The 12624-nt window shown below is 39.5% G+C and overlaps 1 protein-coding gene across 1 annotated transcript in view; it reads left to right on the top strand.

Moving 5' to 3' along the window:
- The window catches only part of LRRK2 (leucine rich repeat kinase 2), a 255631-nt gene extending 244808 nt beyond the window's left edge, over nt 1–10823 (top strand). The window contains exons 47-51 of the mRNA XM_030216665.1: nt 1673–1857; nt 4000–4152; nt 6598–6806; nt 9659–9715; nt 10197–10823. Coding sequence (XP_030072525.1) covers nt 1673–1857; nt 4000–4152; nt 6598–6806; nt 9659–9715; nt 10197–10318 — 726 coding nt within the window. The 3' untranslated portion in view covers nt 10319–10823. The remainder of the gene's footprint in view (nt 1–1672; nt 1858–3999; nt 4153–6597; nt 6807–9658; nt 9716–10196) is intronic.
- Nucleotides 10824–12624: the final 1801 nt, after the last annotated feature.

Below are 12624 nucleotides of genomic sequence, written 5' to 3'. Positions count from 1 at the left end.
TTTAATTTGCATCTTCTGGAAAATGAAATCGGGTTAGAATGTTTTAGCTCTCAAATTCTGGGGCTTCATTATAATTTTCTCTAGTGAAACACACAGAGGTTAATTTTCACTACTTCTTCTAACTTCAAAGTTATAGACATAATTTTAAGTATGCCCAAACAAATCTGCATAAATTGGGTATAAATATCGTATATAACTTTATTCATTGCAAAATGGGGATAAAGTTATGGGTTATCAACATGCTAATTCTGTACAAAATTTAAACAAATTTTGTTATACATGTAAGATCATATTTTCTTTTATGCAAGTAAATTTATGAAGGTTCTAATTGATGTGCAAATGTTTGGGGACTGAAAACCCACTTAGGTGCATATGAGCAACTTATGCAGATAATCCCAATTAAGATTTGATAAATAAGTGCTATGGGGATAATTTTATAAAGGGCACTGTTATCAAGCGGCCCCAGTATCATTGCCTCCTGCACCAAATCATGTGCTCCACTAAGGACTAAGTCTAGAATTGTTCCGCCTCTTGTTGGCTCCTGTACCAGCTGCTCCATAAAGCAGTCCTTGATTTTCATCAAGGAATTTTACCTCCCTAGCATTCCCTGATGATACATTTACCCAGAATATCGGGATAATTGAAATCACCCATTATTATTGTGTTCCCCAGTTGGTTAGCCTCCCTAATTTCTGATAACATTTCTATATCTGTTTGTTCATCCTGGCCAGGTGGACGGTAGTACACTCCTATCACTATCCTTTTCCCCTTTACACATTGAATTTCAATCCATAGGGATTCCAAGTTGTGTTTTGTTTCCTGCAGAATTTTCAATCTATTTGATTCAAGGCCCTCCTTAACATACAATGCTACCGCTCCACCAATTAGATCCACCCAATCACTACAATATAATTTGTACCCTGGTATGACAGTGTCCCACTTGTTATCCTCCTTCCGCCAGGTCTCAGATGCCTACAGTATTATCTAATTTTTCATTTAGTGCAATATATTCTAACTGTCCCATCTTATTTCTTAAGCTTTTGTCATTCACATATAGACATTTCAAACTACATTTGTTGTTCCTATTTACATCTTACTCAGCAGTTAGCAGTATTAATTTGCTATCTTTTGTCTGCTTTTTCTTTAGACACCTGGTCTATGGTCTGTATTGCAACCTTGCTATCGGGTTACCCTATCTCCCCTGTTCTGATGATATTACCTTGTTCCAAACCATGTGCTTTTGAGCGACTGTCGGCCTTCCCCCAGTTCTAGTTTAAAAGCTGCTCTATCTCCTTTTCAAATGCCGACGCCAGCAGCCTGGTTCCACCTGGTTAAGGTGGAGCCCATCATTCCGGAATAGGCTCCCCCTTCACCCAGAATGTTCCCAGTTCCATACAAATCTAAAACCCTCCTCCCTGCACCATCGCCTCATTAACACATTGAGACTCCAGTGCTCTGCCTGCCTGTTTGTTTGAAAATTAGTTCCTACCCCTGACGCATGGCCACGTCAGGTTACTGTTTATAATGAAGCTGGACATCTCTCCAGACTGCTGGTCTGTAATAAATAAGACTGGCCACTTTATTTTTTGGTGGCTATATGGTTGGTAACAGTCTGTGTGAGAATAGACAACCTGTGAGATCCTTCTGACAAAATAATGTTTTTTCCTTAAAGCATGAAGCTGCTGCACCTCTAAAGATACTCCGCATAGGAAATGTGAACACTCCGCTGGTGTGCCTTTGTGAATCCTTATACCTCTCAGACAAATATACCATCTGGGGCGGCTGCGGAACGAAGATTGTGTCTTTTTCCAGTAATTTTTCTTTGCAAAAGGTTATTGACACAAAGACCAGCCAACTGTGAGTTATTTATTTGTATAGTACTTTCTTACAATTACTTTTTAAGCACCATTTTGCATAGAGCTTCTAGATGGGGAAATGGGGATAAGATGTTTACATTATGCCAGCTATTTTACAAAAGGCTCACTGAATATGGAGCCTTTTGTAAAATAGTGTAAAGATTAGTGGGAGTACATGTGTAAGGCCTGGCGTGTCCAGCAGCAACAATAATTTTAGTTAGAAACTATTGAAGATTTTCATGATTGTTAATACTAAGATTATTTTTTTAAATAATCTACACTTACTCTTGCCATAGAGCAGGTGATGTTCAGTCTTTAAGTATATTTGTGTTCCATTTGCACTCAAATTATGTCACAACTCTGCCCCTTCAAAACTGTGTCCTATAACTTTTATTTACACATATAGTGGTTTTCTAAAATCATAATTTACACATGTAGGCTATTTTCACAAGTAAGTACTGCTATTTATACACATAAAAGCTGTGTAAAACTTCTAACTTTCTGAAATCTATTACGGCAAGTATGTTAATGAAAATGTTTTAGCTTAAAAGCAACATGTAAGGAAAGATGTTACATTGTAAAAAATTTTCTTCTGTGGCTTGTGTGTGCAACGTAGTTTTCAAACACTTGTCAGCATGAATACATAACTGGTTCTATAATTCAGATTCATTCAAAATTCATGTGGGATACATGTGTACATGGGAAATGGCTGTCATCCCATTTACCATTGTCTCTTGTTAATCTACAAGTAGAAAATATTGCTTTCATTTACAGTGCCTTGTCAAAATCTTCACAGCCTTGTATAATTTTCATATTCTACTGTCTAAAAATACAATTCAAAAGGCATTAAGTTAAATGGGGATATCCTGAAAACCCCAACTTGGTGAGCCCGAGGACTGGGTTGAAAACCTCTGCATTAAGAGTTTCACTGATCTACTCAACATGTGAAAGAACAATTATAGAACTATTCAAAAAATAAAAACCATAAGAAACCAAAAAGTCATGCTTGCATGAATCTTCACACTGTCATTGCAAATCCCAATTAGCTCAGCTTCCAAAAATTACCTTAAGAAGACCCACGATAAGTTAAATAAAGCCCAGCTGTGTCTAGTTACAATAATTGAGCTATTTTGAATACTCCTGGATGAACAGAATTTGAAGCAAGGATTTAAACATTCTACACATGAAGCTGTTAGTATAACTTTGGGGTAAAGTTCTTGGGGAAAGGCTATAAGAAAAGTTTGATGTATTTGACTATCCCTTGAGGCATTGTTGGGTCCATCATTTTAAAGTGACACTTCATCAGGCCATAACTCTAAAATAAGTAGCACTATCACCTCTTTTTTTCATGCTAGTCATCCCTCTCTTTATGCACCCAAGCATCTTTCTGGCTTTGACCATCGCTTTTTCTACCTGTTTGGAAGCTTTAAGGTCATCAGACACAATCACCCCCAAGTCCCTCTCTTCCTTCGTACACAGAAGCACTTCACCCCCTATATTGTACCGTTCCCTCGGATACTTGTGACCCAAGTGCATGACCCTGCATTTTTTAGCATTAAATCGTAGTTGCCAAATATCGGACCATTCCTCCAGCTTCACTAGGTCCTTCCTCATGTCATTTACACCCTCCAGGGTGTCCACCATGTTTCAGAGTTTGGTATCATCCGAATTGAGACAAACCTTACCAGACAGCCCTTCGGCAATATCACTCACAAAGACGTTAAAAAGAGCCCAGCTCAAGGACTGATCCCTGCGGTACTCCACTGATAACATCCCTTTCTTCAGAGCAACTCCATTTACTTTCTGTCTCCTTCCATTCAACAAATGTTTAACCCAATCAGTTACTCTAGGACCCATACCAAGGGCACTCAGTTTATTTATCAGGGCGAAAGAAATAGTTCTTTCTCCCTAAAATTGTAGAGTGTATTGTATAGATTACTGAATGAAACTCCAATGCATTTTGAACTGAATTTTTCAGACGGCAAGATTAAAAAACGTACAAGGGTGTGAAGGCTTTTATAAAGCACTGTATACACATTGAAAATGGATTTATGTGGATTTACATAGATTTCTAGTTTGGATTCTGTTGACTAGATATAATGGTTTATGAATGCATTTGTAATATGGTTCTGTTTATTCACAGGTTGCCTCAGAAATCGTTCAGTGATGCAAACATTGTATCCATAGCTGTGGATAACTGTATCTATTTGGCAAAGAAAAACAGTCATTTCGTGGAAGTTTGGGATAAGAAGACGGATAAATGTTGCGAACTTATAGATTGTGCTCATTTTCTCAAGTATGTTTATTATATTCTTCCGTTGTAATAGTCTTTGCATTGTAATTTTTTTTGCTTTAAAAATACAGATCTAGGCATACAAAGTTTGGAGTGGACAATTGGAAAATTGTATTAAAGCAATAGTACTTTGAGAGAGCAAAAATATGCAGTAGCAGAGCTAATACTTTGTATTGTGATTCTTTGTAATTACCGTAAGACTGCATATTGAGTTACAGCTTCTGGCTGCTCTCAGCTCACTAAGGTGCAGAAGATCAAAAGCCCCGCACTGTTCCAAACAGAGCTGTAAAAACAGCATGCACTCAGGCACAATCCTCCCGCACTTGTTTGACAGGTCCGGGCTGTCAATAAAACAGACCTGTCAAACGCAGGGGCCGGAGGTTCATGGGGCCCCAGATCCTCCTGCAATGCAAGGCCCTGGTGGCCTGGGCCCCCCCCCCCCCCGAACCACCACATCCCCCACCCTCGTAGATCAAACTTTTCTCACAGAAATGTCCAAATTGGTATTTTCAAAACCAATTTTTAGATGTTTTTCTCTGAAATCTGTCAGAAGTGCGTTCAAGTCACAAGGGTTCATGTCAGGGGCATGTTAAGGGTGGGATTTGGGCGTTCCTAACACTTGGATGTTTTTCTGCCATAATGGAACAAAACAAAAAGTCCAGGGCTAAAACTTGGACATTTTGGTCTAGACCTGTTTTATTAACGAATAAGCCACAAAAAGTGCTCTAAATGACCAGATGACCACTGTAGGAATAAAGGAATTACACCCCCTTACTCCTTCATTGGTCACTGACCCCCCTCCCACCCAGCAAAGATGTAAATGAAGCAGTACATACCAGCCTCTATGACAGTTTCAGATGTTATGGCCAGTTCTAATAGAGCAGCCAGCAGGTCCCTGGAATAGCCTAGTGGTCAGGGCAGTGCACTGCAGAGAAGGTGACCCTGGCCCATAATCCACTCCATTGCACTTATGGTGGAAAGTGTCAGCCCCGCAAATCCTGCTGTACCCACATATAGGTGACACCTGCAGCCATAAGAGCTATTGTAGTGGTGTACAGTAAGTTTTTCATAGGTTTTGAAGTGCTTAACCATACAGTATAAGGGGATAACGGTGAGATGTGTACCTGGGATCTTTTATGTGAAGTCCTTCAGTGCCCCCTAGGGTGCCCCACTGCTCTGTTGGGATACTTGTGTGGCCAATCTACTAGGAAACCTGGCTCCTCCTATTTCCCAATGACTTGATTTTGTGATTTTTTTTTTTTCACTTGGACATTTTTGTTTTGAAAATTGTCCAAAAAGATAGACGCACTAAGCACAACACCATCTAGGAAATGGCCATTTTCAAAGAAACAGATGTTTTTCTGGTTTGAAAGTGGTCATTTTCACTACTTGATTTTTGTACCTTTTCAGCAAAATGTCCAAAGTTGGATTTAGACATTGTATCGAAAGTGCCCCTCTATGTAACTCTTAAGTCTGTGTGCTTTGGAAATGAGCCTCGTAGTCTCCCCTGACAAGCATTTCTCAATTGCTTTACCCACCGTGACGTTTGCTTATAGTGAGTTTAGCAATCCACAAATTTTAATATAGCATCTTTCTGAGTGTCCATATTACCATAGGTCTGGGAAAAGTTTTGTTTTCATTGGCATTAGGGTGAAATGTTAGGTAATGTGAAAGTTGATGGAATAATTTTCTTCTGGATTTTGGAAGAGAAACTAAGAATCTATTCACCTCTTCTGTGCCATCATGTCAGGAGCTTCTGTTTTTAGTCCAAATACGTATTGCATAAAACTATTATTTATTTATTTACTACATTTGTATCCCACATTTTTTCCCACCCATTTGTAGGCTCAATGTGGCTTACATTGTTCCGTCATGGCGATCGCCATTCTGGAGTAAGAAATACAATATTATGCTGCCAAATCTTGATTCTTGTGGTGGTGTGGACTGCCACCATCACTTATATCTTCTGCACTATTCTTATAGCAGTCTTTCTTGTTCAAGTACATTTTGGATCTACTAAGCAAATTCAGTTTTGCTTAAGTGTGGTTCTTGAGTTGTGGTCTTCATTAGAATGTTTGGGTTTCAGAAGAACATGTGTATTTCTTTGCAGTGTTGCAGAACTTTTTTTCTGATGTACTTTGGAGGGATGGTTGATAGACAATTTAGACCAGAGGTTGTCAACTTCATTTCTCAGGAGCTTTGCACTGGTCTTATTCTCAGGGTTACTAAGCTAGGATAATTTACCCTAGTTTTAGACCATATGTAAGTAGATGTATCTGATGAATAGTTATTATAGATATCCTTGATAATCAGATCTGTCTGCATCTTTTACTGGCTTCAATGAAGGTTGAATTTAATGGACCTTTATTCTTCTTTCCACTAATTTTCTTTGTAATATAACATATGTTAACAAAATATATTAATATAAAAAATCTCCACTATTTGTAGAGATGAACTTGCGAAACGCAAAAAGCAGCCAACGCCTGATGATGCATATGCTGGAAGAGTAAAGACTATCCTATTACAGAGAAACACAGCCCTGTGGATAGGGACTGGAGGAGGACACATCTTGTTGATTGATCTATCAACGCGCCATCCCATACGAATCATAGTTAGATTTTGTGATTCCATTAGAAGTATGATGTCTACTCAACTAGGTAGGTGTTTCAAATAATGACTTCTTTTTAGAACTAGGAATGACTAATTTTATCCAGGACAGTTTTCAAAGCCATTTATCTAGGTAAATAGCTGTTTCGGGCCTGATTTTATAAGTGAATGCTTGTTTTATGATGGGCAACATAGGCACCAGTGTGCCTTTATAAAATGGCACCCAGAACTAGCCTATGTAGCTTTCAGGTGTCAATGCATGCATGGACATTGCTCCAATGCTGGTATAATTGTGTGTGTGGCTGTGTGTATTTCCTAAAATATGCATGTATATTGCAACTCTGCTCTGTGTGTATAAGTGTGTGGCAACTTGTTGCTGTGTGTACTGATATATGCACGCTCCACTGTATAGTTTTACTAAAGGGCTTTTCCAGGCTTTACATAAGGGAAAATGCTCATTTACCTGTGTATACGTACACATAAGCAATTACATGACTAGAATATCAACATTTATCTAGGCAGCTCGTTATAGAATCAGTGGCAGTCCTACCATTAGGCCAATTGAGGCGGGGGCCTCAGGCAGCGCTCTCTAGGAGTAGCACTCTCCCTTTCCCTCCTCACGTTTTCCTTTTCCCCACGTTTACCTTATTTTTTTTTTCATTTTCAAAAGGCGGCAGCGGCAGCAATTCTCATAGGCTGCCCTGCCACAGGCACTGGCCTCTTCTCTCTACTGTTGCCCACCTCTTGATGTAACTTCCTGTTTCCTCGGAGGTCAGAAACAGTAGAGTGAAGAGGCCGGTGGCACTGTGACAGGGCAGCCTTTGGGAATCGCTGCCACTGCCGCCTTTGGAAAAGCATAAAATAAGGTAAACACAGGGAAGAGGGTTGAAGAGGGAAGGGGGGAGATGCCAGACTGGGCGGCACGGCGACATCTCATCTCTGCTTCAGGCGGCAGGTTGTCTTGGGCCGCTCCTGTATAGAATTAACTCGTAAGTGAATAAATTGTCTTCTCTGAAATCTGACTAGCTCAGCTAAAAGTATACAGAGGCTTCCACTATATGTATGCTTTTAACTGAATAGGAAAGGAGACTTTCCAGGAGATGTGTTTAGATTGGAGAAGCAAAACAGCATGTGTACTTGACATTTCCCAAAATGGTATGTAGGGCTCTAGATCCCTTTTCTTATTCTATACAAAAACTGCTTGAATACTTTCTACATCTGAGTCTGGTCTCAAAACCAACTGTATTAGGGTTTACCTTAGTACAGTTGTCTCTGATTGGTTCATAGTGGTTAAGATGCCTCAAATAACATCTGTACAACCCCCCCCCCCCTCTTTTCAAGCATGCAATACTTATACACCCTCTTAACGCTGAGGTTATTTAAATAACATCTCAGCAGTTAGCTGTTCTCTAAGCATTTCTGTACCCAGGACATTCTAAGAAGCAGCTTACACTGTTTAAACAAGTCATGATCTAAGGTAAAAGTAATTTGTATTGGCACAGGATGCATAGCACTGTTTGTTGTGAGTTATGAAATTCCTCATATGTTTAGGTGCCACTCCCACCAGCAGTTACTTTTTACCTTTTTTATGCTGTAGTTTTACTTGGGGGCCCTTTTATTAAGCCATGTGAGCGTTTACGCGTGCCCAACGTGCGCCAAAATGGAGTTACTGCACGGCTACTGCGTGGCTCTTGCGGTAATTTCATTTTTGGCGCATGGCCGAAAAATAATTACTGCCCGGTTACCACGTGAGACTTTACCGCTAGGCCAATGGCTGGCGGTAAGGTCGCAGACCCAAAATAGCCGCACGGCAATTTTGATTTTGCCGCAAGTTCATTTTCGGCAAAAATTTTAAAAAGGCCTTTTCTTTACAGGCGTGCTGAAAAATGGACTGGCGAGCACTTCAAACCTGTGCCTACACTACCGCAAGCCATTTTTCAGCATACTTCAGTAAAAGGACCCCTTGATTTACCATAGGGGTGATTTTGTAGGGAACCGCCTAGATTTAGGCAGCAAGAATGTGCATAAATCCCGGATTTCTAGTCATATGTGTATTGGATATATATGTATGCAAATGATCATATTTTGGCTATGCACTAATCTGTAAGAACACGTCAATCTTCAATGATGTGTACATAGGTAGAGTTTGGATGGGGTGCACAGTTACAGATTATGGAATACTATGATTTACACATGATCAATTTATCATGAGCATTTACACTAGCTCTGTGGCTGGTGCATGTGCCCGCACTACTACCTGATTACTGTATTTTGCTGATTTGATATGGGTATTGTCATGAAATGCTGCTGCTGTTCTGTTTTGTTTTTTTTCCTTTTTGTTTCTTTATTTGCCATGGATTATTGTTACTTTTGGTTTTTCCTTTTAGTTTTGTGTTATGCTTGGAACACTTTAATAAAAATATGAAACAGTAAAATATAGGTGTGTGTTTGACCTATTATGCTAGTATTCTATAAAGAAAAATATGCACCTACTTCTCTTTAGGCTCCAAATAGGCGCATTCTTGGCCTGTAAAAGTAGGTGCCCCTTCATAGAATTACCCTGTCCTATATACAGTTAAAAGTAGGTGGTCTTGGATGCAGTCAGATTTGGGGAGTCAATCATGCACCCCATTGTTTTTTCATAGCTACGTGCATTTATTTTTTAGGGGAAAAATATCCTCAGAAAAGGCAGGTGCAGATCTCTGTGGACATGTTTTCCCTAGGCAATTTTCAAAGGGAAAGCGGGTGATCAGTGCACACATGGATTCTGCACCCCATCCACATAGTTTTGAAAATGACCTTACAATCTCATTTTGTTTTTTTGTGTTGTTCATCGTTTTGGGATTTTTTTTTCTGCTTCACTGAATTGTAATGATGATACCATTTTATATTTTAACTTCAGATAAAGGAAGCAGCAAGAACATTGTGCTGATTTTGGGATGCCACAACAAAACAAGTGGTAAGAATACTAAATATGACTGGGGTAACATTTGGTTGCATGCAGTATAGGCTTTAATGTGGACAAAATTGCCACAGAAATTTTTGGGCTGCACACTTCCAATATATAACCAGCTAGAGAGAGAAGATGTTTACTCAGTTTTAAGTACCCTACATGTCTGCTTCTCATTCGCAGTTTAAAGTAAGCATGAACCTAAACAAATATATCACTCTGCTGTTTTGAAGGTTGTATTCTGAAATGCACTTGGCATATACGATTGGTAGCTTCACCAAGAAGCAAAACCATGCCCAAGTAGACTGGACAATAAAACTTAATGTACAAGTTTGGAAATAGAAAATAATTGTAATTTGCACAGTTATGTTCATTCTGAGATGGGAAATTTGAGGATTGTGTTCTCTATTCATTGTTCTGAAACATATTTTCCTAATGATGGATGACTCATGATCTCTTGTTTTCTCATAATTCTCATTTTTACATACAGGTGTAAAGTCATTTTTTTCTATCTGGGATGCAAATCTACCCCATGAGGTGCAAAACTTGAAAAAACACATTGAAATGAGAAAGGAGCTGACAGAGAAACTGAGAAATCGTTCTATAGAGTGATGGAGCACTAGTAGGAAGCATGGACATCATCGTGATTTGTACTGCTGCTCTGCATATTCAAACTGTTTTTGTAGTTTACAGACAGATTTTTACGATGAGCGAAGATGTATGGAGCTTTTGCACTTATGAGCACTTTGATGTGATTATGGGTTATGGCGATAATTTGTATAACTGCCCGCATAGGTGGAAAGGTTGCTTTTACTTTCCACTCCATAAATTTTGTAGGATAGGTTCATAAACCTTTTAGTTTAAAAATTATTCCAGAGCGCTGAAAAATGTTGATATCTGTCCCTAATTTCTGTCCCTAATTTATGCAGATATTTTTCTAACTATATTTTCACAGATATTTTTGTAGTTCAAAGCCTTACCCAATCCCGCCCACAGGAACACCTCCCCCTACAGTGAATAAAAAGAATGCATAAAATGGCACTACTTCACTTAGAGGCCATTTTACTAAGCTGCGTAAGCGTCTACGTGCGCCCAACACACTCCAAAATGGAGTTACCGCTCGACTACTGCATGGCTGTTGCGGTAATTTCATTTTTGGTATGCATCAGATGTGCGTGTCTGAAATATATATTTTTTATTTTCAGGCGCACATAACTGACATGCACCAAATGGCATTTGGCGTGTGTAGGTCATTACCGCACGGTTACCACAAGGCCAATGGCTGGCGGTAAGGTCTTAGACTCAAAATGGACGTGCTGCAATTTTCATTTTGCCGCACGTGCATTTTGACAAAAATTTTTAAAAGGCCTTTTTTTTTTTTTACAGGCGCTCTAAAAAATGGATCAGCACGCGCCCAAAACCAGCGCCTACACTACTGCAAGCCATTTTTCAGCGCGCCTGTGTAAAAGGACCCCTTAGGACCCTGATTGCTAAGCTGTTTAAGAGGTGTGTTAGCATTTTTAGCTCATGCTAAGTGTGTAGGCACCCATAATATTCCTATGGGCGTCTACACGTTTAGCGTGCACTAATTTTATGCTAGTGCACCTTAGTAAGCAGGGCCCTCAGATTTTCCCATCCAGATAACTCTTTTTGGTACTCCTTCCCCCCCCCCCCCCCCTCCTTTTTCTTTGACACTGTTCAATGTAAGTGACTAATAAATACTCTGAGTGCTCTTGGTATGGTCCCAAAAGTGACTCACTGGGTTGGAAACTGCTTGAGAATGAAGTAACAAAGGATTGTGTTAAATGAAGTTTACTCCAAGGAAAGAGGCATTACCAGTGGTGTGCTGCAAGGATTGGTCCTTGATTCGGTTCTTACGTTTGTAGGCGACATTGTGGGGTGGAATCGGCTGTTAGGAAAGGTTTGCCCTGCTTTTTTTTGCAGATGACAAAATCTGCAACAGGGTAAACAGCCGAACATGAGGAGGGATCCAGCAAAGATTGAGGAATGGTCTAGAGTTTGACAACTAAGATTTAATATTACAATATGCAGGTTTGCACATTTGGGCTTTAAAAATTCAGTTGAGCAATACAATTTAAGGGGTTCCTTTGTGCACAAAAGAGTGGGATCAGGCAGTGAACTTATCTGATGATCTTAAGGTAGCTAAACGGATAAATAAGTCAATAGTAAAAGCCAGAAAAATGCTTGGACATGTAGAACAACCATCAGGGAAAAGAAGGTGATAGTATCTTTGTATAGGTCTAGAGAGATCTCATTTGGAGTACTGTGTACAATTCTGAAGGCCACATCTTCAAAAGGATATAAAATGGATGGAGATGGTCTAGAGGGCAGTTCCGTGGAGGAGATGTAAGAAAGGAGAAATATGATAATGTAAGTTACACACGTCCCTGTTGGGTGCCTGGTCTTAATGTCCGCTCTAGTGCTGGTGTAAGTGTCGACAACTAAATGTTAGGTGTGCCGATATGGGATAATGATATTCTGTAGCAGAACCTAGGCGCCTGGGTTCCATAAATAGAATAGGCTCTGACTGCAAAGCTTTGGGGGTGCCTAAATGGAGGGGCCCAGTTATAGAATTGTCCTCTATGAGCATATTTACTTTTATAATATAATGCCCCACCAAAGATTCTGCACAAGTTTAGATATGCTTTTAGGTGCACACAAATTTTGCATTAAAAAGAATGTGCTTATTTTATGAAATAAATGCATGAGTGCAAATACTACCTTCAGAAATACTTCAATACTTCCAGCGATCTTACGTGTGTAGAGGGTGTAATTTGTAAGTTTACATGAATAAATCTGAATAATTTTATATTCTGTGCATACTACTTATGATCTTGCGGGCTGCAGGTTACCCAAAGCTGTCATGGAGGAAGTGTTCCTAGGATAAGAGGTTAAGA

This window comes from Microcaecilia unicolor, chromosome 10 (genome assembly GCF_901765095.1).
Source record: "Microcaecilia unicolor chromosome 10, aMicUni1.1, whole genome shotgun sequence".
NCBI classification, from domain to species: Eukaryota; Metazoa; Chordata; class Amphibia; order Gymnophiona; family Siphonopidae; genus Microcaecilia; species Microcaecilia unicolor.
The sequence above is the reverse complement of the archived record's forward strand: the minus strand, read 5'-3'. Positions and strand labels throughout refer to the sequence as shown.